This window comes from Haliotis cracherodii, unplaced genomic scaffold (assembly GCF_022045235.1).
Source record: "Haliotis cracherodii isolate W230 unplaced genomic scaffold, xgHalCrac1.p SCAF_24, whole genome shotgun sequence".
Classification (NCBI taxonomy): domain Eukaryota; kingdom Metazoa; phylum Mollusca; class Gastropoda; order Lepetellida; family Haliotidae; genus Haliotis; species Haliotis cracherodii.
In genome coordinates, this window is record NW_027266280.1 from 2,091,529 (window position 1) to 2,119,171 (window position 27,643).

Consider the following 27,643-nt stretch of genomic DNA (forward strand, 5'->3'; position numbering starts at 1 on the left):
ACCCCTACACCTGACTCCCCTGCACCCCTACACCTGACTCCCCTGCACCTCTACACCTGACTCCCCTACACCTCTACACCTGACTCCCCTGCACCTCTACACCTGACTCCCCTGCACCTCTACACCTGACTCCCCTACACCTCTACACCTGACTCCCCTTCACCTCTACACCTGACTCCCCTTCACCCCTACACCTGACTCCCCTGCACCTCTACACCTGACTCCCCTGCACCTCTACACCTGACTCCCCTACACCTCTACACCTGACTCCCCTACACCTCTACTTCCGACTCCGCTACACCTCTACACCTGACTCCCCTACACCTCTACACCTGACTCCCCTACACCTCTACTTCCGACTCCGCTACACCCCTACACCTCTACACCCGACTCCCCTACACCCCAACTCTCCTACACCCCTACACCCGACCCCTACACCTTTACTCCCGACTCCGCTACACCCCTACACCTGATTCCCCTACACCCCTACACCTGACTCCCCTACACCTCTACACCTGACTCCCCTACACCTCTACACCTGACTCCCCTACACCTCTACACCTGACTCCCCTACACCTCTACACCTGACTCCCCTTCACCTCTACACCTGACTACCCTTCACCTCTACACCTGACTCCCCTACACCTCTACGCCTGACTCCCCTATACCCCTACACCTGACTCCCCTACACCCCTACACCTGACTCCCCTACACCTCTACACCTGACTACCCTACACCTCTACACCTGACTCCCCTACACCTCTACACCTGACTCCCCTACACCTCTACACCTGACTCCCCTACACCCCTACACCTGACTCCCCTGCACCTCTACACCTGACTCCCCTGCACCTCTACACCTGACTCCCCTACACCTCTACACCTGACTCCCCTACACCTCTACACCTGACTCCCCTACACCCCTACACCTGACTCCCCTACACCCCTACACCTGACTCCCCTATACCCCTACACCTGACTCCCCTATACCCCTACACCTGACTCCCCTTCACCTCTACACCTGACTCCCCTACACCTCTACACCTGACTCCCCTACACCTCTACACCTGACTCCCCTACACCTCTACACCTGACTCCCCTACACCTCTACAACCGACTCCCCTACACCCCAACTCTCCTACACCCCTACACCCGACCCCTACACCTTTACTCCCGACTCCGCTACACCCCTACACCTGACTCCCCTACACCTCTACACCTGACTCCCCTACACCTCTACACCTGACTCCCCTACACCCCTACACCTGACTCCCCTTCACCTCTACACCTGACTCCCCTACAGCCCTACACCTGACTCCCCTACACCTCTACACCTGACTCCCCTACACCCCTACACCTGACTCCCCTGCACCTCTACACCTGACTCCCCTACACCCCTACACCTGACTCCCCTACACCCCTACACCCGACTCCCCTTCACCTCTACACCTGACTCCCCTACACCCCTACACCTGACTCCCCTACACCTCTACACCTGACTCCCCTACACCCCTACACCTGACTCCCCTGCACCTCTACACCTGACTCCCCTACACCTCTACACCTGACTCCCCTACACCCCTACACCTGACTCCCCTACACCCCTACACCAGACTCCCCTACACCCCTACACCCGACTCCCCTTCACCCCTACACCCGACTCCCCTACACCTCTACACCTGACTCCCCTACACCTCTACACCTGACTCCCCTACACCTCTACACCTGACTCCCCTACACCCCTACACCCGACTCCCCTTCACCCCTACACCTGACTCCCCTACACCCCTACACCTGACCCCCCTACACCCCTACACCCGACTCCCCTACACCTCTACACCCCAACTCTCCTACACCCCTACACCCGACTCCCCTACACCCCTACACCCGACTCTTCTACACCTCTACACCCCAACTCTCCTACACCCCTACACCCGACTCCCCTTTACCTCTACACCCAACTGCCCTCCTCCATCCTAGATCCACGTCTCTGAGGATTCACTTCCTGGTTGTATTATGTGGGCAAATAAACACACAAGCAATCTGTCAACTGTCTGGATGTATCACATGGTCATAAAAAGTCATCCCTATTGTGTTGTTCTTGGTGTAGTAATGAAATGTAATCAAGAGAAGCTCTACACTTACAAAACTATTGTAATGGGATGTATGTGCAACGAGATCCCTACAATATGGCGGCCAATATGGGATGGGACAGCAATATCTTGTGAACATCCCAATTGCGTGGATTGATGCTCATGATGTCAATCACTAGATTGTCTGGTCCAGACTTGATTATTTTTACCGACCACGGTCATAGAACTGGAATATTGCTGAGTGTGGCGTTTAGCAACAAACAAACAAACAATCCCTGACTGACCCCCATGGCTGACTGATGGTACGCAGCTACCAATCTGACACCTGTCCTACCTGCTGGATCAGGGACACCACTTGTGTAACAGTTTCAGGAAAGTGTGTTGGTGTGTAGTCCTCTGGTGGGAAGCGTGTGTACTTGGCTCCTGTCAACATCCCCGGCTTCATGTTGAGGGGCGGCGGTCGGGAAGCCTAGTGGTTAAAGCATTCGCTCGTCAAGCCGAAGACCCGGGTTCGATTCCCGACATGGGTACAATGTGTGAAGCCCATTTCTGGTGTCCCCCGCCATGATATTGCTGGAATATTGCTACAAGCGGCGTAAAACCAAACTCACTCACTCACTCATGTTGAGGGGCGTGAGAGATAGCATTACTTATGCAGCGTGACTCAGGCTCTTCTTTAACCAATGCCGATGCCAAGGTCCCTTGTACTGATTTTTTGGCAATTTACGTTGAGGATGGTAATCAAAGTAGACAAAATTTATGGATAGCAACTTCTGTAAAGGCGACGTTGTGGTATAGATCCTTATAGCTTTTTCTATACCGAAACATCGCCTTTACAGTAATTAAGAAGTTGTTATCCATAAATTGTGTCTACTTTGTCATCCGTCAACTTCTAAGTAATGCCTATCAAACAATTCAGAATGGGATTAATAAGGGAAATAAGAAAACAGTATTTGGCAGCCAATTGTTTTAGATAATATCTGAGGCAATTGGTTTGTTTGACTGTCTTGAATGAAGGACTAATAATGTGTTTTAGATGGCACTACCTCATAAAAAAACAGCATCGTGTTGACAGGGAAGAATTTATATTAGCAAGAACACAGAAATAACCAGATCCAAGAGGTTTTTTTCCGAATTCCAGGAAGTAGGTTCATTGTCAGAAGTTGCCAAGTTTACAGTCACCATGGTTACCGTGAAATACCAAAATTAACAATAAAACGTCTTTTCTGTTGTAATGTATATCAGACAAGATGTGAGGTGAGGTGAGGTGAAATGGGGTTAAACACACAGACGTGAAGTCAGATGTAGGATATATGCAGTGTATATCAAAGATATAAAGTCATATATAGGATATATGTAGTGTATATGACAGACGTGAAGTCAAATGTAGGATATATGTAGTTTATATCAAAGATATAAAGTCAGATGTAGGATATATGTTGTGTATATGACAGACGTGAAGTCAGATGTAGGATATATACAGTGTATATCAAAGATATAAAGACATGTAGGATATATGTAGTGTGTATCACAGACATGAAGGCAGATGTAGGATATATGTAGTTTATATCACAGACATGAAGGCAGATGTAGGAGATATGTAGTGTATATCAAAGATATAAAGACATGTAGGAAATATGTAGTGTGTATCACAGACATGAAGGCAGATGTAGGATATATAGTGTATATCACAGACATGAAGGCAGATGTAGGATATATTTAGTGTATATCACAGACATGAAGTCAGATGTAGGATATGTAGTGTATATCAGTGTATATCACAGACATGAAGTCAGATGTAGGATATATATAGTGTATATCACAGACATGAAGTCAGATGTAGGAAATATGTAGTGTATATCACAGACATGAAGTCAGATGTAGGATATATGTAGTTTATATCACAGACATGAAGTCAGATGTAGGATATATGTAGTGTATATCACAGACATGAAGTCAGATGTAGGATATATGTAGTGTACAACTCTTATTTGTCCTGTAGATAGCAGACATTGATTTAAACATATTTTATTGCAGAAAATCAAATGGATTAGGCACAAGTGACACACTTACAAGGCCTTCTCCTACATACCTTTCATTACATTGTAATATGTGAATAATGATAGTGCAGAATAAATGTACAGTGCATAGGAATTATATACAAGTAGTGAGAAAATATAAAAACACACGCACATATATATACAGTGTTACACACAAACACATATACCTACATACACATACACACATACATATGCATGCATTTATATTTATTGCTACATGTATATAATGGAACCTTTATGAGTGAGTGAATCCGTTAAATTTAACATCGCATCGGCATTTTTTCAGCCACATATGGACGAGACCAAGTAAATATATTCACAATTTAATTATTTATGAAAAGTTATATTTAAAAACAAGTTATGAAACATATTTGAGCATACTATGTTCAAAAATGATTGATGAGTACATTTGTAAAAGATATTTGATATATTTATATAATACCACAGTTGTTAATATAACTAACAGACATTTTATGTTTAAGTGAAGGGCAGGAAATATAAGCTGTGATAATTACATTGAATGCTATTGTTTTACATCAAAATCAAAGTTATAACGAATACCAAAACTAATAGAAAAGTTAAAAAAAAATATAACTAAGACTTTTTGTACTGAAACAAGCATGTATTAAATGTGCAAGTTACATATAAAACAAGACAATTAAGGAGCAGCTAGTGATAAATATAAATTCTTGTTACATTAAGATAAATTTAGAATCTGTTTATTTCTACAATAAATTGATGGAAATATTTACAAATTGAGTTATTTTGTTCTCGGCTATATTTTTGTTACCACTAAGAATTTTTTCAAACTTGGGCTGAGTCCCTATATTCCTAATGTTGATAAACAAAGATAGTCTTATTTCTTTTACATTCAAGAAAATAGTGAAAAGCATTTTCACATGGGGAACTGCAAGAGCAAGAAATAGTGTCTGACAAATTAACAGACAGGCAGATGTGGGGTATATGTAATTTACATTTCTCATTTGTCCTGTAGATAACATGCATGAAGTCAGATGAACACTTCTCCGAGACCCTTCGGAACCTCCTGGACGACCACAAGAACAATGTCACTCTTCTAGCCGAGGGGTTTGCAGAGTGTCGCAAACATATCAAGGTGAGGCATGAAACCCATGATTGAAAGGAGAGAAATACTGGTGTAGGTACTTGGTGTTAATGGGGCGGTCGAGTAGCCTAGTGGTTAAAGCGTTCGCTCGTCACGCTGAAGACTCGGGTTCGAAACCCGACATGGGTACAATGTGTGAAGCCCATTTCTGGTGTCCCCTGCCGTGATATTGCTGGAATATTGCTAAAAGCGGCGTAAAACCAAACTCACTCACTCACTTGGTGTTAATGTTAAAGATTTAGGGGTCCCAAGATTCAAATACCAAATGATTGGGACACAGCATGGCTTCCACTAAAGGCCAACAAGAAACCTCATTATTGCAACAGTGTTTTTGTCTGTTGGGTGTCAAACTTTCGAGGCCCATTAGTATTTCCCCGGTTTGAAAAATGGGGTATATGACAATCAGCAGGTCCATCCATCCGTCTGTCTGTCCTGCATTTCATACCCTGATGACCCTTGCTGACCTTTGTTGTAAGATGATAAATCTATCAATGCTGATAATATCATTCATATGAAACCTCATTGTCAAAGGTGTTCTAGAATCCAGTTATTGTGTCTCAGAAGTCGTAAGCAGAGTTGCTTCCCTTAGACATGCCAGAATCCTATTAGTGTGTGTTCCAGATCCCAGACTTGCCCTGACTGTGATTCCTTGCTTAACAGCACCATGCCCATGAATGTGATGCCACCAGCGTGGTGAACGCCTGAGACTGCATCACAAGGGGCTTTCCTCCTGGCTGTGGTTGACATGCTGTGATATAACTGGAATACTGACCACAACCCCAAACTCACCATGCTCACTCACTCACTCACTCACACACCCACCCACTCACTCACTCACTCACTCGCCCAAACACCCACTCACTCACTCACCCAAACACCCACTCACTCATTCGCCCAAACACCCACCCACCCACTCACTCACTCACTCACTTGCCCAGACACCCACCCACCCACCCACTCACTCACTCACTCACTCACTCACTCACTCACTCACTCACTCACTCACTCACTAGGATTTTATTTCAGGATGAGGCCCTTATCAAGAGTTTCTTGGACAAGACTCTGACATCTCGCCTGGGGATCCGAATGTTGGCGGAGCACCACCTGTCGCTCCACCTGGAAAGGGTCAGTGTTTCTGTGTTGTCCTTGTATTCGGCGCGGTGCTGGTGTCCGGTTGCTAGGGGTACTCAGGCTATTGTCTAGCTATGGAGGGCAGAACTCGAAATTTGAAACCTTTGGTAAGGTCCGTTCAGTGTTTTCTTTGGACTTTGATTAGGGAGAATATTATTTTGAAAAGGATCATGCTTTCAAATCTGTTTCTTTTAAGAAGTGAATGATGAATTAGATGTGACTGTTGAGATTATGAATACTCAAACAAAATTTAAAACGGTTTTAGTCAATTTTTGTCAATACTTAAATTATTTTTGATATTATTTCTAAAATAGTCCTATGAAAACACTGTTCCTGACGAGTTAAGATGTAGGAATTTCTCAGCTAGTCTGACACAGTCAGGTTATCTGCAATATTTACATTGTTTCCGTCTTCCATCTAATGATCACCCATTTTTCCTCATGAATCTCTGTTTGTAAGGGACCATGTTCGGCAGGGTTGTCTCCCTTGGTGGAGTTGATTGCAAATGGTAGCCAATGTTTCATGCATGGTTTATCAGTACCGGAGTTTTGTGAAAGAGAGTATTAAATTCATACACCTTCATCCAGCCAGAATACAGTGAGTGGTTATATCTGTCACCTGGTGGGAAGGAAGCTGTGCTATGTCCCCTGTGTGTTGGGAGTCCATGGTCTGTGTCCGAGTGCAGCTTTCAGCATATCAGTGTCATGGTAGGTGGTCCTTGTGTTCGTAAGTCCTAAGTTCTTCTCATCATGATTCAAGGAACAGGTGGTCCAGTGGTCTAGACAGAGTTGTTTTCCTTAGTTTCCTATCATTGTGTGTTCAGGGTTCACTCAAGGAATTTTCTGTGAAATAGAGAATCTCACCAGTGTCTTTTGATGTCAAATATATCAACACGACTTGATAAAAGTGGGAAAACTCCGAGGCTTGCAGAGGATTTTTCCCACTTTTATCAATGAGTGTTGATATATTTGATTTCAAAAGACACGAGGGTGAGATTATTCATCATCCAACATCATTCTTCCAACTTTTTCAGTTTGTAGACAGTAATAAGCAGTGTCTTAGTGTAAAAAGTACTGCTATCAGCTTCAGTAGCAGAGCCATTAGTGATGTCATTTGATTGTGACGTCATGGTAACCAATGGTCTGCAAAGCATTGTGATGCAATTTCATCCAAGCATATCTCCTGTGGGAGCCAGTTTTGGATGACAATATTTCATATATTCCAGAGGTACACCCACACTTGCCTATACAGCACAATGTTAAAATTCCCCACTGTATTTGGAAATGTGGGCCTTTTTCAAATTTAGGGGCTAAAAGCTCAAGGCCCCACACCAGAATTATCCCTGTATTCCAGGTCCACAACTTAACCTAACTGTGATACTTAGCTTATCAGGGGCGGTCAGGTAGCCTAGTGGTTAAAGCGTTCGCTCATGACACCGAAGACCAGGGTTCGATTCCCGACATTGGTAAAAAGCCAATTTCTGGTGTGCCTCGCCGTGATATTGCTGGAACATTGCTAAAAGCTTGGTTAAACCATACTCACTCACTCCCTCACTAACTTTTCTTATCAGCACCTTACCCATGAACGTGGTGTCACCAAAGTGGTAAACGCCTGAGACTGCATCACTTTGGGCTTTCCTCCTGCCTCAAGCTGACATATTGTCATGTAACTGAAACATTTTTCAAAGCAGTGTTATCCCCAACTCATTCCTTGCTGGTGTAGTGTCGCCATCACTGAGGGTAAGGTTCTCCCTGATGTCGTGTGTCGCCATCACTCAGGGTTCATTCCTTGTTCGTGTAGTGTCGCCTTCGCTGAGGGTAAGGTTCTCCCTAATGTCGTGTGTCGCCATCACTCAGGGTTCATTCCTTGTTCATGTAGTGTGTCGCCATCACTGAGGGTAAGGTTCTCCCTAATGTCGTGTGTCGCCATCACTCAGGGTTCATTCCTTGTTCGTGTAGTGTCGCCATCACTGAGGGTAAGGTTCTCCCTGATGTCGTGTGTCGCCATCAGTAATAATTTGATTCTGAGTAATGCAGTCGTCTCCCTTGCTGATTGTTCTGACTGTGAATGGCATCACCAGTGATAGATTGATGGCAACTGGTAACTGTGGTTTGTGTGTTTGTATAGGATTTCCAGCTCCAGTAGTTATTTCTGTTCAGCACTGTATTATTGCAGCTGCACGAGAATAAACTTGTGGGTTGAGGGTCAGTAAGCAGCTGTGTCTCCTGTCCGTGTTGCACGTATGCAGCTGAGATATCCCCCGCTAATATTCAAGGCAGACTAAGGGTTCACTATGGAGAGTCGGTGAGCTGCTCAGTCTGAAGCACATGTTTCTACATGACAAGGCTATCACTAAAAAATACCAATAATCTATATATACTGAACAAATAGAGTTTGGGATCATGAATATTTTTGGGAATATTTTTACGAAATCATGCTCAGTCTTCACTACTGAAATATCCCCCAAAATATTCATGATTGGTTTTTTTAATCCATATACATTTAAATATTTTCATAAGGAGAAAGTGTGAAAAAGTAAGTTACATTCACAGCAGTGACTTAACACCAAATAAAGAATATTTTTTGTTGACCTGCCTTATCACTGGGAAATTGTATTCCAACATGGCACCACGAGTTTGCCAGAATGTGGTGCAGTGGACTACATTCACAACATGCATGTCCCTATGTCTGCCATGACTGCATGTTCTGCCCCCAATATGCTAGATAACGTGTATTCTCCACAGCCAAACCATGTGGGCATCATCAACGTTGGTTTCTCGCCGAGAAAGCTTATTGAAAAGAAAGCCGAATTTGTAAGGTAAGCTTACGGGATGGAGAGGCAGTTCCTAGTTCATTTCTCCTTTGTCAGATGCAGTAGTGGTAAAAAACATCTCCACAGGAGGTCCTGTACGTTTTGTATGTTCTTTAAAATCTAAGGATCTCTAAAGTTTTCATGTTGACCTTGACCTTGACCTTGATCTTGACCTTCATCCTTTGTACCATGATTACAACTCATACATGCAACGTGAAATTTAAATGTTACGGACAATCACAGAAAATAAGGAATTTAATTCATTTCAGATCAATCTCATTGAAATCAGATCTTTACTCTGATATGGTACATCTGCATGAGGGTCAGACAATCCCTCCTTGGGATGTTGCTCACAGCAGGTGAACTTTCTTATCAGCCATTGAGCATTGAGGCTTCTAACTTCTCAGTACAAGTCAGCGAAGCGTTCAGATGAGCGTATCTTGAAATTGAATATGATCAGGGAGTTCTGAATGCAAACCTTTAATGGTATGCTGCTATGATGTTGTGGGAATGTTATACATCCTGTAGTTTCTGAGCTCCATGGCAGCTACACCAGGGTGTACTATCAAGGGAATATTTGTATTCTGTGTGGGTTTTCCTTTGTTAAGATCAAAGGTGGAGGTGGAAAAGAAATGAAGCTGACATCTGATTGGCTGAAGGCTCACCTGATGCAACCTTCTATGGAGGTGCCCTCGGATTAAAACAGAGGTCTGGTATCAGTGTCAAAGATCTGATTTTATTGAGATTGTTTTCAGATGAAATGACACCCAGAACTTAAACAAGACCTTTGTGAGAGTAAATTAGTTGGGTGGCGAATGAATATGCATCTTCTGACATTCTGGAACAATACAGGTCCCAAGGTTCTCCATTGCTATTACATAGCCTGTCTCTCACAGAGGCAACACAGCGTTAGAAATTTTTGAACAGAACAGAACAGAATTTATTTCGTATAGTCTGGCCATGAGGCCAATAGTACAGATGGTTGGATAATATTTGACATGTTGTGACAGAGAGCTTCAATTAATATTGGCTTTGGAATTTTTAAGTTTAAACATTTTATCTAAATAAAGAGCAAGCTGAAATAAAATGTCGTCATTTGTTGTGAGTAACAAAACAAACTTGTGCAGGGTAGGATATTGATAATAATACGAGGGCAAGTACCCTATCCTCAAGTTAGTATAAGCTGGACATATAAATAGTGCATAGAAATTGGCACTAGTCCTCCTTGCCAAAGTGCCACATAGTTAAGGTATCCGAAGGACTAGTAGAAATAAACCCTATTCAGGGGTTTTGCTATATGTGGTCATTATAAGCACAAGTGGGCTAAAACTGTTAGTTTCTGTTGCTGGGCAACGGGTCCCATGACCTGGAAGTACTCGTATTAATCTGAAGCTGATTATGATACACGCACACTGTGTCTATTGCACACTTGAGTATAATGCACACCCGTGTTTAGTGCACACTTAAATATACTGTGCACCACCCATTCTTAGATGTAGGCAAAGTGTGCACACCAATCGTTACGTTCATAACACGATAAACAAAACAACCAAAATTCATCTCCCAATCTTTGGCAGTTAATAACTCTGTTGTAGGTAAGTATCAGTCCATGTCCAGTCATCATCATCATAAAAATAATAATAATGATAATAATAATAATAATTACATTTCTGATGAGCTGTTCAGTTCACCAAGGAAATACCCCAAAGGTTACACGATCATTCAACTAGTGATTGGGGAGTATAGAATCCAAACTGCTATATGTGCCGCTAGAATCACATCTCACACCCCGGCCGCATCATACCAAAAGACATTAAAAGATGGTACTTGTTGCTACCCTGTTGAGCGCTTGGCAATAAGGGACTAAAACAAGGACTAGTCATCTCGGAGTCAGTATACTGTGTCTGAGTTGGGTATTCATGTTGAACTGCAGCATGGTATTTCAGTAGGCTAGCACTATAAATCAACATCAGTCAGGACTAGCACAAGCAGAGACAGACTGACAGACACAGACAGACAGTCACGCATGCACGCACACGTACACACACACACACACATACACACACAGACACACACACACATTACCGGGTACCCATTAATTGCTGGAGGAACAGAGGCATCTTGCAAAAAAGGTCACTTGTCAGAGCTAGGAGACACCACTTGTAACGTGTGCTTCAGTGTGGGGCAGGACTGACGTCCTAGAACCTCTCGGGAGTTAAAGTTGTAAGAATGGGCATTGATGGCTAGTTTGTCACATCATAGGGAGCCTTGGGGCCGTGGGGTAGCCTCATGGTTAAAGTGTTGGCTTGTCATGCCGAAGACCTGGGTTCAATTCCCCACATGGTCCATTTCTAGTGTCCCCCGCCATGAATATTGCTAAAAGTGGCGTGAAACCACACTCACTCACATAGGGAATCTCTATTCGGAGTTATCTCCACTTAGAGTGCTGTAAGGCCAGTGATAATTTAATTAACTGCAGTTGTTTTGCTTTAAAATAATTAAGTTACTACTTCTAGAAATATCACTAAACAAACAAAGCATTGCTAAATCTCAATTGATATTCATCCCAACATCTTGGTTTCAATCGCTGGCTTGATTTTCTTGTGAACACAATTCCCCGTACAACATTGTGGAGTTACCTCCCCTCACAGAGACTCTCGCTCCAACTTGACAAGGTTGTCATACAGGAATGAAATCATAAGGAAGAGAAGTTATGGATGTCAACTTCTTTATTATGAGAAACACAATGTTTCGGAGTGTATGCTTACTCCTTCATCATTCACCTCATATACGCTGAAATGTTGTGTTCCTCATCATAAAGGGGAGCGGTCGGGTAGCCTAGTGATTAAAGCGTGCACTCGTCACGCCGAAGACCCGGGTTCGATTCCCGACATGGGCACAATGTGTGAAGTCCATTTCTGGTGTCCCCCGCCGTGATATTGCTGGAATATTGCTAAAAGCGGCGTAAAACCATACTCACTCACTCACTCCTCATCTTAAAGAAGTTGACATCCATAAATTCTCTTCCTTATGTGTATCCTAAGGTGTATCACTTCTAAATGCCTCTCAAAGACCTAAGTAAATAAATCCTTCATCGAGAGTTAAAAACATGTTATTTCATCATATTTATGTGAGTAATTTCAATAGTCCCTATTTAACATGTAACAAAGTTCTGGTAAGAGACACCAGCCTTGTAACTGGAGGAGATAACGTTCAGTTGACCATGTGACCTATGATTGTTGTAAGAGGGGATTGGGTGGTCCGTCTTGGTCACCCGGTTCATTGCGTGTCATCATATCCCAATGAGGTGGATTGTTGCTGATGATGGCGCTGATTTGTCTGGACCAGACTTGAATATTTACAAGCCGCTTTCATATTGCTGGAATATTGCCGAGTAAGGTATTAGACAACTAACAAAGCAAACTTAGCAAACTTGATAAAAATAGTCTGTGGTAAATGAAAAAGTTACTCCATTAAGTGGAGCCTTCTGTTGTTCCTTCAGGCTGCAGGGGTAGAATAGGTCTCAGCAACCCATGCTTGCCGTCAGAGGCGACTATGATTGTCGTAAGAAACGACTAACAGGATCGGGTGGTCAGGCTCGCTGACTTGGTTGATGCATGGTATGGTATTCCAATTGTGTGGATCAGTGCTCATGATGTCAATCACTGGGTTGTCTGGTCCAGACTCCATTATTTACAGATCACCATCATATAACTGGAATATTGCTGAGTGTGGCGTTAAACAAGAAAAAAACAAAAAACAAGCAAACAAACAAATAAGACCTTTAGCCAGCATGTGGTCATTTTTGAACAGCATCAATTAATTGGTAATTCATAACATTTTGTATAACCCGGCTGAAGTGACATAATTGTTAAGAAATTCATGTGACTGAATGAAATCTTTCATTTATTGTAATTCTTCAGTAAAGCCTTCATAGACAGTTCCCAGACCCTATTTTTCTGATGGTGAAGGATTTGGTGGGCGGGCTTAATTATTAACACAGAGAGAGCAAGTGTGTCTTTAGGTGTTAAATAAAGAATACCCTTTAATCTCATCTGTTGGCCAGTTTCCCCTGATTATGTTTCTACGTTTGTCAGCACCGTACCCGTGCTCATGGGTTTCACTAAAGTGGCAAACGTCTGAGACCTGCATCTCTTCAGGCTTTCCTCCCACATCAAGCTGACGTGCCGTGATATAACTGGAACACTGTTCAAAGCGGTGTTAACTCCAACTCACTCACTCACTCACTCACCCATCCACCCACCCACTCACTCACTCACTCACTCACTCACTCACTCTAGCGGCCTACTTATTTTGACGAGACAGAATGGGTCTTGTGACCAGGAATTGTGAACAAACTCAGCAACAACTTCTCCTACTATATCTGCAGATGATACATTACTGACCTAACATTCAACATCCAAAATCCACAACACTGAAGTAGTCTGGACTTCAGCTACTCTATAGAGTCCAAAGCCCAAACCTTGTAAAATTTCTCCTGGTCTAGTAACATCACTTTGTACTAGTCCATATGCTAAAATAATTCTTCTGAAATTTATGTCAGCATACGAGCCAGCTGACTTGACAGTTTTTTTGCACAGACTGCAAGTATCAAAAGTGAAACAATTCAAGTTGGTTTAGATAACAGTGATTCAGTAGTAAGGCTTGTTGTGTCTTCTTGCTGTGTCACACGGGGAGAATGTGTTTTGAGACAGTTTTTATCTTTTCAGGGATGTGTGTATTGCCAAGTTCGGCAAAGCGCCTCATGTGAAACTGAACGGCCATCTGAATGCTACGTTCCCGTACATCGCGCCCCCACTGGATTACATCCTTACTGAGCTCATCAAGAATGCTATGAGGTGACAGTGCAACTCAGTTTTTAATGAATAGTTATTTTTTAGTCCTGTTATGGAATTGGCCAGACATCCATTGTAATGTCTGGCAAGATGTGGAAATGAGATGACTGTTTTCAATGAGAGTTTCATGAAAAATTAATGTATTTCCAAAACAAAACAATATGCTCATGCTCGTGGGTTGGACCAGAGTCAGCCCTCTAAATGGTGACTATTTTGGTGGTTAATGTAAGGGTAATGCTATTTTTCAGGGCATTATCATTTGCAGAAGCCTGAGGTCTTCGATTAACTGCCCTGAAATATAGCGTTACCGTTATTATAGCAACAATGGATGGAATTTGTTATCAAATAAAAAGAAACAACAATATCGGTTTTGGAACATTTACAGCAATCAACACGATTGTCACTGACCCACTTTTACAAATATGGAAACAGCATAGAACAAACCAGATGATGTCACTATTGAACATGACGTCACCTAGCAACGGGCGTGATAATGGCCCGTCGTCAAGCAATATGAGGGCATTATCAAGTTACAGTGGCCCACTCATTTTTGATAACATGCAGGCGGTTTAATGATAATTCTATCCAGATTTGCTATAATTCTGCTTAAATCTATGATTGGCGACCTAAATATGTATACTGCTCACAACCTGGCTTCCTAAAAGTAAATATGACTGGCGACAATATCTGATTAAGATATCTGTTGGCTCCCAAAATCTTCAGTTTGGCTCCTACAATATTTATGTAACAGAATTACGAACTTTGAGCGCTGCCAGAATGTTAAAACTCTGAGACCTACACCCCATACCGGGGGCACGGGTGGCCCAGTCATCTAAGGCGCCGCAATTCGCTGTGCAGGGTTGCGTCCCTTGGGCACGCCAGAAACCTGTGGTTGTGGGATCCAATACCGGTTCGCCCCGATTATGTTTCTAGGTTTGTCAGCACCATACCCGTGCTCTTGGGTTTCATTTAAGTGGTAAACGTCCTGCATCACTTCGGGCTTTCCTCCGACATTAAGCTGACACGCCACGATGTAACTGGAATACTGTTAAAAGCGGTGTTAAACCCAACTCACTCACTCACTACACCCCATTCGAGCTTTCCTCCCACACTGTGTTATGGCTCAAGTACTGTTCAACGCAGTGTTAGGTTCAAGTACTGTTCAACGCAGTGTTAGGCTCAAGTACTGTTCAACGCAGTGTTAGGTTCAAGTACTGTTCAATGCAGTGTTAGGCTCAAGTACTGTTCAATGCAGTGTTAGGCTCAAGTACTGTTCAATGCAGTGTTAGGCTCAAGTACTGTTCAACACAGTGTTAGGCTCAAGTACTGTTGAACGCAGTGTTAGGCTCAAGTACTGTTCAATGCAGTGTTAGGCTCAAGTACTGTTCAATGCAGTGTTAGGCTCAAGTACTGTTGAACGCAGTGTTAGGCTCAAGTACTGTTCAATGCAGTGTTAGGCTCAAGTACTGTTCAATGCAGTGTTAGGCTCAAGTACTGTTGAACGCAGTGTTAGGCTCAAGTACTGTTCAATGCAGTGTTAGGCTCAAGTACTGTTCAATGCAGTGTTAGGCTCAAGTACTGTTCAACGCAGTGTTAGGCTCAAGTACTGTTCAATGCAGTGTTAGGCTCAAGTACTGTTGAACGCAGTGTTAGGCTCAAGTACTGTTCAATGCAGTGTTATGGCTCAAGTACTGTTCAACGCAGTGTTAGGCTCAAGTACTGTTCAACGCAGTGTTAGGCTCAAGTACTGTTCAACGCAGTGTTAGGCTCAAGTACTGTTGAACGCAGTGTTAGGCTCAAGTACTGTTCAATGCAGTGTTAGGCTCAAGTACTGTTCAATGCAGTGTTAGGCTCAAGTACTGTTCAACACAGTGTTAGGCTCAAGTACTGTTCAACGCAGTGTTAGGCTCAAGTACTGTTCAATGCAGTGTTAGGCTCAAGTACTGTTCAACACAGTGTTAGGCTCAAGTACTGTTCAATGCAGTGTTATGGCTCAAGTACTGTTGAACGCAGTGTTAGGCTCAAGTACTGTTCAACACAGTGTTATGGCTCAAGTACTGTTCAACGCAGTGTTAGGCTCAAGTACTGTTCAACGCAGTGTTAGGTTCAAGTACTGTTCAACACAGTGTTAGGTTCAAGTACTGTTCAACGCAGTGTTAGGCTCAAGTACTGTTCAATGCAGTGTTAGGCTCAAGTACTGTTCAATGCAGTGTTAGGCTCAAGTACTGTTCAATGCAGTGTTAGGCTCAAGTACTGTTCAACGCAGTGTTAGGCTCAAGTACTGTTCAATGCAGTGTTATGGCTCAAGTACTGTTGAACGCAGTGTTAAACTCGGAGCTTGGTTTCAGGGCAACAGTGGAGTCCCATCTTGATGCTCTGCATGGTCTGCCGGACATCTACATCACCGTGGCCAGCAGTGAGGAGGAATTCGTCATCAGGTATGTCATCTTTATGTTGTCGTGACACCATAGTTATTCGTCAGCAATGTGCTTGACCTTAACAGCAGTTTCGGCAGCTTGACTTCTGAGAGTTTCTAGTCCACTTCGGTCCTGCCCCACACTGAAGCACATGTAACACATGTGGCGTCTCCTTGGGCACGTGACTTTGTTCGAAATCCAGCAGTGAATGGGTATCCAGTGGGTTGTTAACCTGGTAGCGCCTAACATGCAGCTTAGGTTATATTCTCCCCAGGGAGCTGAGAATGATTCTTGAGTGCACACTGATTCAGTGATCAGGGTACTAATAGCGCTTTGAGCATGTCCCTGAGTGTTGTGGATATATGCACAATATAAATGGCCTATTATTGTTGTTGTTGTTGTTATTATAAGCTTTGTGGTATAAAAACGGGGGACGCATAAAACCCCATGTACCCCTCCTGATCCTGCTACAACGGATTTATCTTACCGACATGTTGTAAAATGACATTGTAAAAGAATTCAAACAAATTCAAAATTGATAGAAAACAGCTGTTGGTTAACTTGCGCTATGTCACATGACTTCCATTGACTCAGTGTAGCTTTTTGCTTTGAAGTGGATTTATTCTGCCCCTCGAGAGATCTATGTGCAGCCTGTATTGCTCATGGCGGGGTATAAGAGATTTATTCCCTCGCTGAGAAATATATTACCCTCCAAGGTGGGTTACACAGTATTTTATCAAGATCACGTGGACCAATCAGATCTTATCAATCTGATGTGGAGGTATGATAATGTTGAGTGTACCTTGCTCACGATCCGATACGTATCAGAATACTTGCAAGGGCTCTTATCTGGGTACGTAAGACATCTTTTTCATAGACAGGATGGCCAAACCAACATTTTACATTTGGCAGTGTCAAGTATGCCGCAATGGATGAAAATATTTATGTTTTCACTACTCATTTTCACTAGTAATTAAGGTTTTGTGTAACATTTATTAAAGAATACATTTGATATAAGATTCGATCCTTTTTATTTAGTGTGTGCGACTGTGATCTATACTTGTATCAAGAAGTTAAAAGCCGCGATCAACCAATGTATCGCTGTATCGTCCCACCACTAATGTTCAATAATATTCTGTTAATGATGACCCTGAATACACAGAGACAATGTTTCAGTTTCTCACATGGCACTAATAGCAATGTCTCGATATTGACGAGAAACGGGCACGAGACCATGAAATATGTGTTAATGTATCGACAACCCTGCAGAGATTTCCGGTTACAATAGGCCCAAGAAAAATATGTTGGCGCAAGAGCTGATTGTAAGTGACTGGTTAATCCAGCCTCCATTGCCAGTCTACAGGTAACAGTAACACAGCAGACCCAGGTTCTATTCCCCAGAGCATAAGACAATCCTCACTCTCTTAGGGCTGGGACGGGTAACTTGGGTACCCGGGTCGGATGGGTACTGAATAGGACCTGGGTACCACAGGACTGCCCGGACCCGTGGTTAGACATGTGATAGAAGTTTATAGAAAAAAATTATCTGGAAATCTATGGTTACACTACAAGTCGTGAATGTTGCATTTCTTTCTGACTTTTTATATGGTTGAATAAAGTTAGAGCTTATGTCAACTTCAGTGTATGCATGACCAGATCGTTTAATACATGTATCTGAATACGTTTTGCTAGTGCTGTGGTGAAAAGAAATCCCAATCGGACACTTTGTATCTCTTGAGACCTACAGTGGGTACCTGGGGAGGGTCGGGCAATAGGGGGACGGGTACCTGGGTTGTAGATTTGGACTCGTCCCAGCCCTACACTCTCTCACCCATATTGTCATGAGTGAGTTTGTGAGTGAGTATGGTTTTACGCCGCTTTTAGCAATATTCCAGCAATATCATGGTAGGGGACACTAGAAATGGGCTTCACACATTGTACCCATGTCGGGAATCGAACCCAGGTCTTCGGCATGACGAGCGGATCGCCCCGCTGATGAAGAGTCAAGAAGTAGCCCTGAATTTGGCTGAAACCAGATTACATATATAGTGTATGAAGGTGTATGTGAAGTGAATATATAAACTACGGACGTAGCTACCGAGGGGCCTGGGGCGGTCGGGTAGCCTAGTGGTTAAAGCGTTCGCTCGTCACGCCAAAGACCCGGGTTCGATTCCTGACATGGGTACAATGTGAGAAGCCCATTTCTGGTGTCCCCCGCAGTGATATTGCTGGAATATTGCTAAAAGCGGCATAAAAACATACTCACTCAACCAACTCAGCACGAGGTCTTAGAACCAACCCACTCGCCTGTTCAACCTGTAGTTGTCAGTGTGCCCTATGGACTAGAAGGACTATTTGTTTCATATCAAATATACATGGTCACCTCCATGGTCTAGTGGATGGAGCGTGTGCCTAGACAGCAGAAGGTTGGTGGTTCAATCCCTAGCCGCATCATACCAAAAGACGTTACAAAATGGTACTTTTTGGATGAGGGATCGTGGGGTAGACCTGGGTTCGATTCCCCAAAAGTGTACATTGCGTGAAGCCCTTTTATCATCCAAAACTGGTTCCCACAGGAGATATTGCTTGGGTGAGATCAAGCGATATCTACATTGTAGATATTGCTGTTATAAATCACTGATTTTCTTTTGGTTGAAAATTCAGTTTAAGAATGCGATTGAATGATAAATAAAATCTCACCCTCGTGTCTTTTGATATCAAATATATCAACACATGTTGATATATTTGATATCAAAAGACCCTTGGATGAGATTCTCTATTTCTGATGTCCCCTGTCATGATATTGCTGGATTATTTCTCAAAGCAGCGGAAAACCTCACTCACTCTAGACATGATGTCTGATCCACTCAATTACCGAGAAACTACAAGAGTATCCGTTTTTAGAACTATGTACAATTTATTTCACTGTAAGCCACATAACAGGATTTGTAAAAATGTGTTGAATTGTTTAGAAAATAGAAAATGCAGCTACAGGCGTTGTCTTACGTTGACACAGTTCAATACAAGCTTGTACCTCGTCACACTGAGCCTCCGTGTAGCGATGTGTCTCACTTAATGCATACAGTCAACATACTACATTTGCTTTTTCAAAAGGGTGTGTGAGCTGACAAGGCAGGGGACATCTATGTTTAGTTCAGCACCCGTCTGCAACAGCTACAAGGCAGGGGACATCTGTGTTTAGTTCAGCACCTGTCTGCAACAGCTACAAGGCAGGGGACATCTGTGTTTAGTTCAGCACCTATCTGCAACAGCTACAAGGCAGGGGACATCTGTGTTTAGTTCAGCACCTATCTGCAACAGCTACAAGGCAGGGGACATCTGTGTTTAGTTCAGCACCCGTCTGCAACAGCTACAAGGCAGGGGACATCTGTGTTTAGTTCAGCACCTGTCTGCAACAGCTACAAGGCAGGGGACATCTGTGTTTAGTTCAGCACCCGTCTGCAACAGCTGATGACCGCGGTAGTTCTGTTACTGATCACGTCTCCACTGACCTGAGTCAAGTGCATAGTCAACAATGAACACAACCAATCGCTATTTGATTCACTTTGAGACTGGAGGACTCGTCTCTGTTATGAGTCGTTCTGAAAACGATATCTCTGACGATGACAGTTGCTCATCCCCTTCCTTGTGGCCACTAGTCACTGAATGTTTCCTTGTCTGCGTTTCATGGCGGTTTCTACGACCAGAACTTATTTGAATTGGTGGTAACGGAACTGGACCCTCATGAGAAATAATATCGGGTGAATCCATGGTTGTATTGTAGTCTGAGAAGAATTCTGCATCAGATTCATACTGCTCCCGTGTGTAGTCCAGTTGGTTGAGATGTTGAGAGTTATCTCCCTTACCTTTCCTTTTGTGCCGAGGAGTTCCAATAGAGGGCAGAATGGAATACTTCCTTTCTTGAACTTGGTGTGCTTGAATGTAATCAAGGGGGTCCGATATTTCCTTTGGTTTCATTGTAAAATTGTCTCTAGGAGTTGAACTGAAGCACGGACCAGTATTCTCCGGTGCCGTGGGCGTAGTTTGAATACCTGATCGCCGAGAATATTCAACAAGTGTGTTTTCCCTGCTTAGTCCCAGATCAGGAGGAAGGTTGAGTCTGGGCACCAAGCTATGTGGGTTCGGGATTCGGGGCATGGGAGAGTATGTTCTGCCCTCCACATCGTGACTTACAGACGGTCTTCTCCTCAGCAGCACGTCGTGTTTCATCACAGACTCACCCCGACAATACATCGACTGACTGCTGTTAGGCTGCAATGTCTGTAACTGCTGCGTGAAGGCCAACCGGTGCTGTGGAGCAAACGAACCAATGTTCTCCAGATTCAAACCCTTTTCTCGAGGGGATGGAGCAACATCCATCTCTCTCCTGCCTCTTTCACTATAGAAGCCTGCATTGTATTTAAGTCTCTGCTCGTCTTCTTTCGAGCTCTTCAACCTCCGACTTAGGTTTCTGGCACTTGGAAGTTGGGTATATGTTTCCGAAGGAACCACGTGGACAGAATCAGCTGGTCTCCTGTTCTGTGGTATAATCGTAGTGTGGTCTGGGAATGGAGAAATATTTTCACAAACAAGTTCCGGACTTTCGTGATTGGGTCTAACATGATGTGGTTTGTTTTGTCTGCTTCTGTGCGACTTGTGTTGAGCCCATGTGGTTTGTGAACGCTCCACTCGGGGTAAGGTGTTTTCAGAGTACCCAAAGCTGTGGTTGTCATCAAAACTACGACTCATCTTGACAGCAAACAAAACGGGAAAATGAGTTGAAGCTGAAATATAGAAATGAATTCACAATATTCATAGCACAAAATATTTGAAGAATTTCACTACATTTACTACATCAGAAATAAATTTGACTGAAAACAGTTACGATCTATAGGACAATAGTGATGAGTTAATCTTGGTGATAATAGTTCTCTGTGATAACAGTAAAATGCGATTGGTTAATCTTGGTGATAGACGTTGTGTGATAACAGTATTATGCTACAACTATCAGTTGTAACATGAAACCCCATTCCCTAATCTTTATTTATCATTTACATTGAGAAAGTCATAAATAATTAATCTCTTGGTTCAGTATTGACATGAATGAAGGTTCATGTTTCTCATATCTATGGCGATCTGTGGACGCAAGATCAAGCTCTGGCTGCCCTGTGTGAGGAGCCAGGGAGCTCCGCTTTCATCAGTTGGTGCAAACTCGGCCGTATCAACCCAATTACAGTTTCTGGTCACTGAGTACTGGATGTTTATTGGATCATTAAAAGGTTGCATGATCCCCTGCAGAGTGAAACTATTCACCACACAAACAGTGTTGATTTGGGCAGGTTTTGTTGATCCCCTGTCGACAGAAACTATTCACTACACAAACTGTTGATTTGGGCAGGTTTTGTTTTGTTTTGTTTGTTGTGTTATGCTGAACCAGACAATCCAGTGATTGATATTATGAGTAACATCCCAAGCAATCTCTTCTTCCCCCCCACTCCTGTTCCTTCAGGTGTGAAGGGGGCCAGTGAAAAGAGGCAATAAGGGTCAAGTTATCACAACACAATTCTTGCTATCGTCCATGAATAAAGTGCACAGTTATCTCCCCTGGGCTGGGCAGGATAGGGTCCTGTATTCTGATACTGGTATCTTTTATAACCTGAACTTTGGATCACAGTTGGAAAATGGTATTATTTTATCCCATGTTTGAAGTTAACAGTTATTGTGTCATCTTGCTATTGTGGGTATTGTGTAATGACATCTTAATTTGGTCCCCAGTAACCCATGTTTGTCTTTGGGGTGACTAAACTGGATCATGTGATAAGGCTCTTTGACCTTGCTGAATGCGTGACCTGATTGCATGTCATTGTGCCCTGATGGCGTGAGTCAGTGCTCATGCTGTTGATCACTAGTCTGTCTGGTCCCGGAGTTGATAATTAACAGACCTTCGTGATTCAGCTTGAATATTACTGACTGCAGCATTGAACAATATTGACTCACTAACTCTATGAGAACATTGTGTATTCACCTTATCAGTTTGATAATATTTCAAAAATAAGTTTGCATTTCACATGTAGCTGTCATTGCAAGGTTCATATGGCATTAGAGAAGGCTGTAGTATATTTTTAGACACGTCATTGTGGTCACATAGGGACTGTGGGCTTAAACATACTGACAACTAACACCTGTGGTGCAGTTGCCTAGTGGTTAAAGCGTTCGCACGTCACGCCAAAGGCCCAGGTTTCGATTCCCCACATGGGTACAAAGTGTGAAGCCCATTTCTGCTGTCCCCCCCGTCGCGATATTGCTGGAATATTGCTAAAACGTCGTAAAACCTCTCACTCACACATTCAAAGAGGCATTAAAACACTAAATCATAGTCCTTACAACTTTCATTCAGAGTGTTTAACCTTACTGACAGTACTTTAAATGCTAAACAGTAATTGGGCTGCTTTTAATGCTACCAAAAGATCTGTTTAGGCTGAAGAGGGAAAATGGGACATACCTTGTTGTGATGGACACACCAGTTATTCCAGTTGAGGTTGCCGGGGGTTTCTGTAGACCTTCCACATGCTGTAGACGGGGTTGTGTATGGAGTATATTGCAGTCAATTAACACAAGCAGCCTTGGGGGAAATGGCCCACTATATATACTATGCCAGTGTTTTTACATAACTAATGAATATCAAATTCTTCATCACTTGTTCAGTGTTATAAGTTGCATGAATGAGCTATCAGTGTCGATTCAGCTCCATGAGTAGGATACGAGACCGTATGTACCTGCTGTCCATGGTATATTAGTGCCCTGAGTAGCGGTGGATAGGACACTCAGTGATGGATATCTGTACCGTGAAGAAACAACACAGACCGGAATGGGTGGAAGCAAGTGTCAGCAATTGGAGGATTTACGTCTTCTCCAAGAATAGGTTGTATTTCAGTCTTCTGAAGTGTGTGTTCGTGAAGGTTCTTCAAAGCTGAGTGAATATGCTCCTTCTCATGTGTGTCCCTCTTGAAATGTACCTTGTCAACCGTCTGTTTCATAGGGTCTTGTCAGGGTATAACACAATCACATGAGTTTGTGACTCTTGAAAGTGTTTCCTCTATGGCTTGTTCTCATGGCAGGGTGATTTGGCCAGTATGTGTCAGGGATTTATCTGGTCCTGCTCGGAGATTGATGAAGTCTGCAGCCAATGGCAGTACAAGTTTCCAAATTGGAATTATGAATTTCCCATTTCATGTACTTCTAGGTATTACCAATGATAACCAATGTTATGGCTTTGTAGAGTTGACTCGTATTTCACTGATTACAGGACCAATAAAGAATTTCAAAAACGGTTTTGTGCTTATTTTTCACAATTGCATTGAATGCTATGTGAAAACAACTCCTAATTTGAGAAAATGAAAACATTAACAAAAATCCTAATTTTGAAAATAATAAGTTTGGAATCCTAGATAAATCCTGGGTGAGGTTGTTGATAGGTCCTCATGAATGTTGTAACTTAAGTGTAGACAACTTCCCAGTAAAAGACAGTGCCATCTACTGTCCCAGCCTACAGCCTCCAGTATGTCTCTGTGCAGCAGCCATCACTCACACACTAGCTTCCACACAGCGGACACTTGAACCAAGCTGATAATCCACATGCAGGCTTTTGTTGAAATCCACCCCACTTGTCCTGAGCTGCTTGGAGTACTCCTTACCTGCAAACTAACACTGTAACAATGTAGAGGTTATCAACACCTGAACTCAGCAGTAGCTGCAAGTACAGTTGACGGTTGTTAGGCAGACAGGACCACAAGGAAACAGGGGAGTCCATTGTTACATCGGATATATGCGATGAAGGGGACAGAATAAAATTTTGGAATCTGTATGCTACCATACAAAGTTACACATGATGTTGTAAAATAACTATTACTTCTATCAGTGATAGTCCTTATAATGATAACATATTGCATAACCCTTAAAAAGGGCAATTATATACTAGTCCTTAATACCTTCATACCTTAACTATTGGGCAGTTTGGAAAGGACGCCAGGACTAGTGTGAATTTTGAATGCCATCTATGATGAGATGTGTCCAACATCTGTTTGATGCTGTATAGATGCTGGGTTGTTGTCACAACTTGACCCCAGAAGCGTCTCAGAAGCACCGTGGTACACTCATCTGACTCACTCAAGCACTGCGCTACTTACACATACTTACAGGGTAGGAAATACCTTGTATCAGAGCCCAAGTGGCACAGTTAAACATTAGGACATGGTTAAGGTACAGGCCTGGTGCCTTAAGGGCACACTTAACAATAATGCAGAAATGAAAAGACCACGCCAGTGACAAATGTCCTTTGCCAAAGTAGCCTGGACAAATGTTTAAAATGAACATACTTCATGCACATTCATAAACAACCCTGGTATTCGGAAGCTGAATAGCATGTCAGCATTAGAAATTATCACTAGTCCTGTAGTCCTTGTCAAACTACCCAATAGTTAAGGTATCATAAGGACTAGTAGAAATATGCCATTTTTAAGGGTTTTGCTATAATTATGTTATCATCATGGACTAAAAATGTTAGTTTCTACCACTGGATGTTATTTAGTTCATGAAAACTTATTGTCTAGTGTGGTGAAATGACTTTCACCAAGACTTTAGTGGATCATAAGTCGTCTTCTTTGAACACTAGAATTCCAAAAGGCATACCTCAACCTGTGCATTGTAAAACACCAACATTTGTACCCTCACCTTGGTAAGGCCCATGAACCTTGCAGCACAGGAGACCCTCTGCTGGCCAACACACGGTAACAGTGTTGCTGTTACTCAACCCCAGGCAGGTAATAATACCCTGATCCAATCACACGGCTAGCCGACGGTCACATGTCAAGGAGTAATGTACTGACATTGGTTATCATCAGGTAAATCACACAGCCTTGTAATCAGTGAAACCTGCTTCAAATACTGCAGTGGGAATAAGGGTGTCGGTTACAATTCCTGCTGGAATAAGATGAGATATTCAGCTGCATCTATTATTGATGGTGGTTGGTGTTCAGTGGCAATAAGATTGGGATCAGCTCATGGTCGAGTCAGTTTGAGAGTTGGGGAATAACAGCAACTTGTCACATTAGGATGTTTATTACAAGTGATGGCAGTCATAGATCTATGAATAGAATACCACATGTCTACTGTCTATGACATCAGCTACCAAAAGGGGCGGTCGGGTAGCCTAGTGGTTAAAGCGTTCGCTCGTCACGCCGAAGACCCGGGTTCGATTCCCGACATGGGTACAATGTGTGAAGCCCATTTCTGGTGTCCCCCGCCATGATATTGCTGGAATATTGCTAAAAGCGGCGTAAAATCATACTCACTCACTTCAAGTCCAAAGCCTGGGTCTAAGGCGTTAGGAAGTAAACTTTGTTTGTTTGTTTGGTTGTTGTTTAATGCCGCACTCAGCAATATTCCAGCTATATGTTACCAGTTTCAAGCTTGCGACTTCCATTCCAGACTATACTTTTAAAGTATTTTGAATAAGTAATACAGCCTGTAACAGTAGATTTGTGTTAAACTTTAGAGGTTGCATGATTACAAAGCATATTCTGCTTACAATGTAACATAACAGTATGAATATTTATTTTTTATTGTATTTTTTTTTTACGCCTTTGAATTGTTATCGATCATGTAGTTGTCTGATTTTCGATCACAAACGTTGATTCTACTTCATTTCATTTATCCGACATACTCGTTAATCCGGCATAATCATATGCAACCATCGATGTCGGATTAACGGGACTTGACTGTATATGACTATTTGGGTAGATTAGAATGTGGTTGTGTGGTAAGCACTGACATTGGCTTCTCCACCTGTGTTGAACTGATATGGTACGTCATATGAATTATTAACGACACTGGCCTTGGTGATTTGCGTCGTGGTGATGAGGTGCATCTGTTTCTCTAAATAGGAGGAATTATTGATACGATCTATCAGCAGTCACATCACTAGGATCATGTACATTGCTCTGGATCGTCTGTCAGATCACATTAGTCAAATTGGATGAAATGCTGTGGTACAACCTTGGTGCACTGTATATATACTGATCAAAAGAAGTGCCATGGCAAATTAACTATTGTCATAGGAAAAAAATCAGGTGTTCTTAAACTTCTTTTGAGTAGTATACAGTAAGGGTGGTCATTTTTCACATTTTTGTGACCCGTGAAATCCAGGGTAGAATAGGTCCACAGCAACCCATGCTTGCTGTAAAAGGCCACTAACGGGATCGGGTGGTTTGACTCGCTAACTTGGTTGATGCCTGTCATCATGTCCCAATGCGTAAACGATGCTCACGTTGTCAATCACTGGATTGTCTGGTCCAGACTTGATTATTTACAGACCACCATCATATAGCTGGAATATTGCTGAGTGTGGTGTAAAACAACAAACAAACATATCATTTTATTGTGGATAAAAATTTGATTGTATTTCTTGACGGAATGCACTCATCTCTGGTGTCAGGGAAATGCTCATTTGGGACTTGATACCTTCCCTAGTACAGGATTGTATCCAGGTTTCCAAACAAAGTGCCTTTTGTAGGCAAATTGGTAAAAAAGAATTAACTTGTTCAAAATTTGGATTTTCCAAAACAAATTATTTGCTTATATTCAGAGGTAGCTGACATTGCATTCAATGCGTAAATGTAAAACTAGACTCTAGATGAGTCCTAGACTCTAGATGTGTCCTGTTGTTGGTTAAGTACAAAGTCACCTCTACTAATCATAACATGAGAAATATATTAACAGGAATATTAACAGGGACATTTTAGTTCCAGTTTGGGAAGTTTTGTTGTCAAACTCAGTGCCGAATATTGGCCTCGGGGGTGGTGTACATAAATCCCTGTAGTATGTTGGTAGAGAATATCGGCCTCCTGGCTGGTGTACATAAACCCCTGTAGTATGTTGGTAGAGAATATCGGCCTCCTGGCTGGTGTACATAAATCCCTGTAGTATGTTGATAGAGAATATCGGCCTCCTGGCTAGTGTACATAAATCCCTGTAGTATGTTGGTAGAGAATATCGGCCTCCTGGCTGGTGTACATAAATCCCTTTAGTATGTTGGTAGAGAATATCGGCCTCCTGGCTGGTGTACATAAATCCCTGTAGTATGTTGGTAGAGAA

The 27,643-nt window shown here is 42.8% G+C and overlaps 2 protein-coding genes across 2 annotated transcripts in view; one reads left to right on the forward strand and one right to left on the reverse strand.

Moving 5' to 3' along the window:
* LOC139472516 (branched-chain alpha-ketoacid dehydrogenase kinase-like) overlaps positions 1 to 27,643 on the forward strand; it is a 67,533-nt gene that overhangs the window by 31,888 nt on the left and 8,002 nt on the right. Inside the window, exons 5-9 of the mRNA XM_071254991.1 lie at positions 5,148 to 5,267; positions 6,303 to 6,401; positions 9,152 to 9,225; positions 13,950 to 14,078; positions 16,424 to 16,513. Coding sequence (XP_071111092.1) covers positions 5,148 to 5,267; positions 6,303 to 6,401; positions 9,152 to 9,225; positions 13,950 to 14,078; positions 16,424 to 16,513 — 512 coding nt within the window. The remainder of the gene's footprint in view (positions 1 to 5,147; positions 5,268 to 6,302; positions 6,402 to 9,151; positions 9,226 to 13,949; positions 14,079 to 16,423; positions 16,514 to 27,643) is intronic.
* LOC139472518 (uncharacterized) lies at positions 20,054 to 21,241 on the reverse strand. Its single transcript, XM_071254993.1, has one exon. It carries the CDS (start codon positions 21,239 to 21,241, stop codon positions 20,054 to 20,056), a length of 1,188 nt encoding a protein of 395 aa, XP_071111094.1.

Bases quoted from the DNA above. Each gene is read 5' to 3' on its own strand.
- LOC139472518 (XM_071254993.1), bottom strand. From the start codon at position 21,241: ATGAGTCGTAGTTTTGATGACAACCACAGCTTTGGGTACTCTGAAAAC.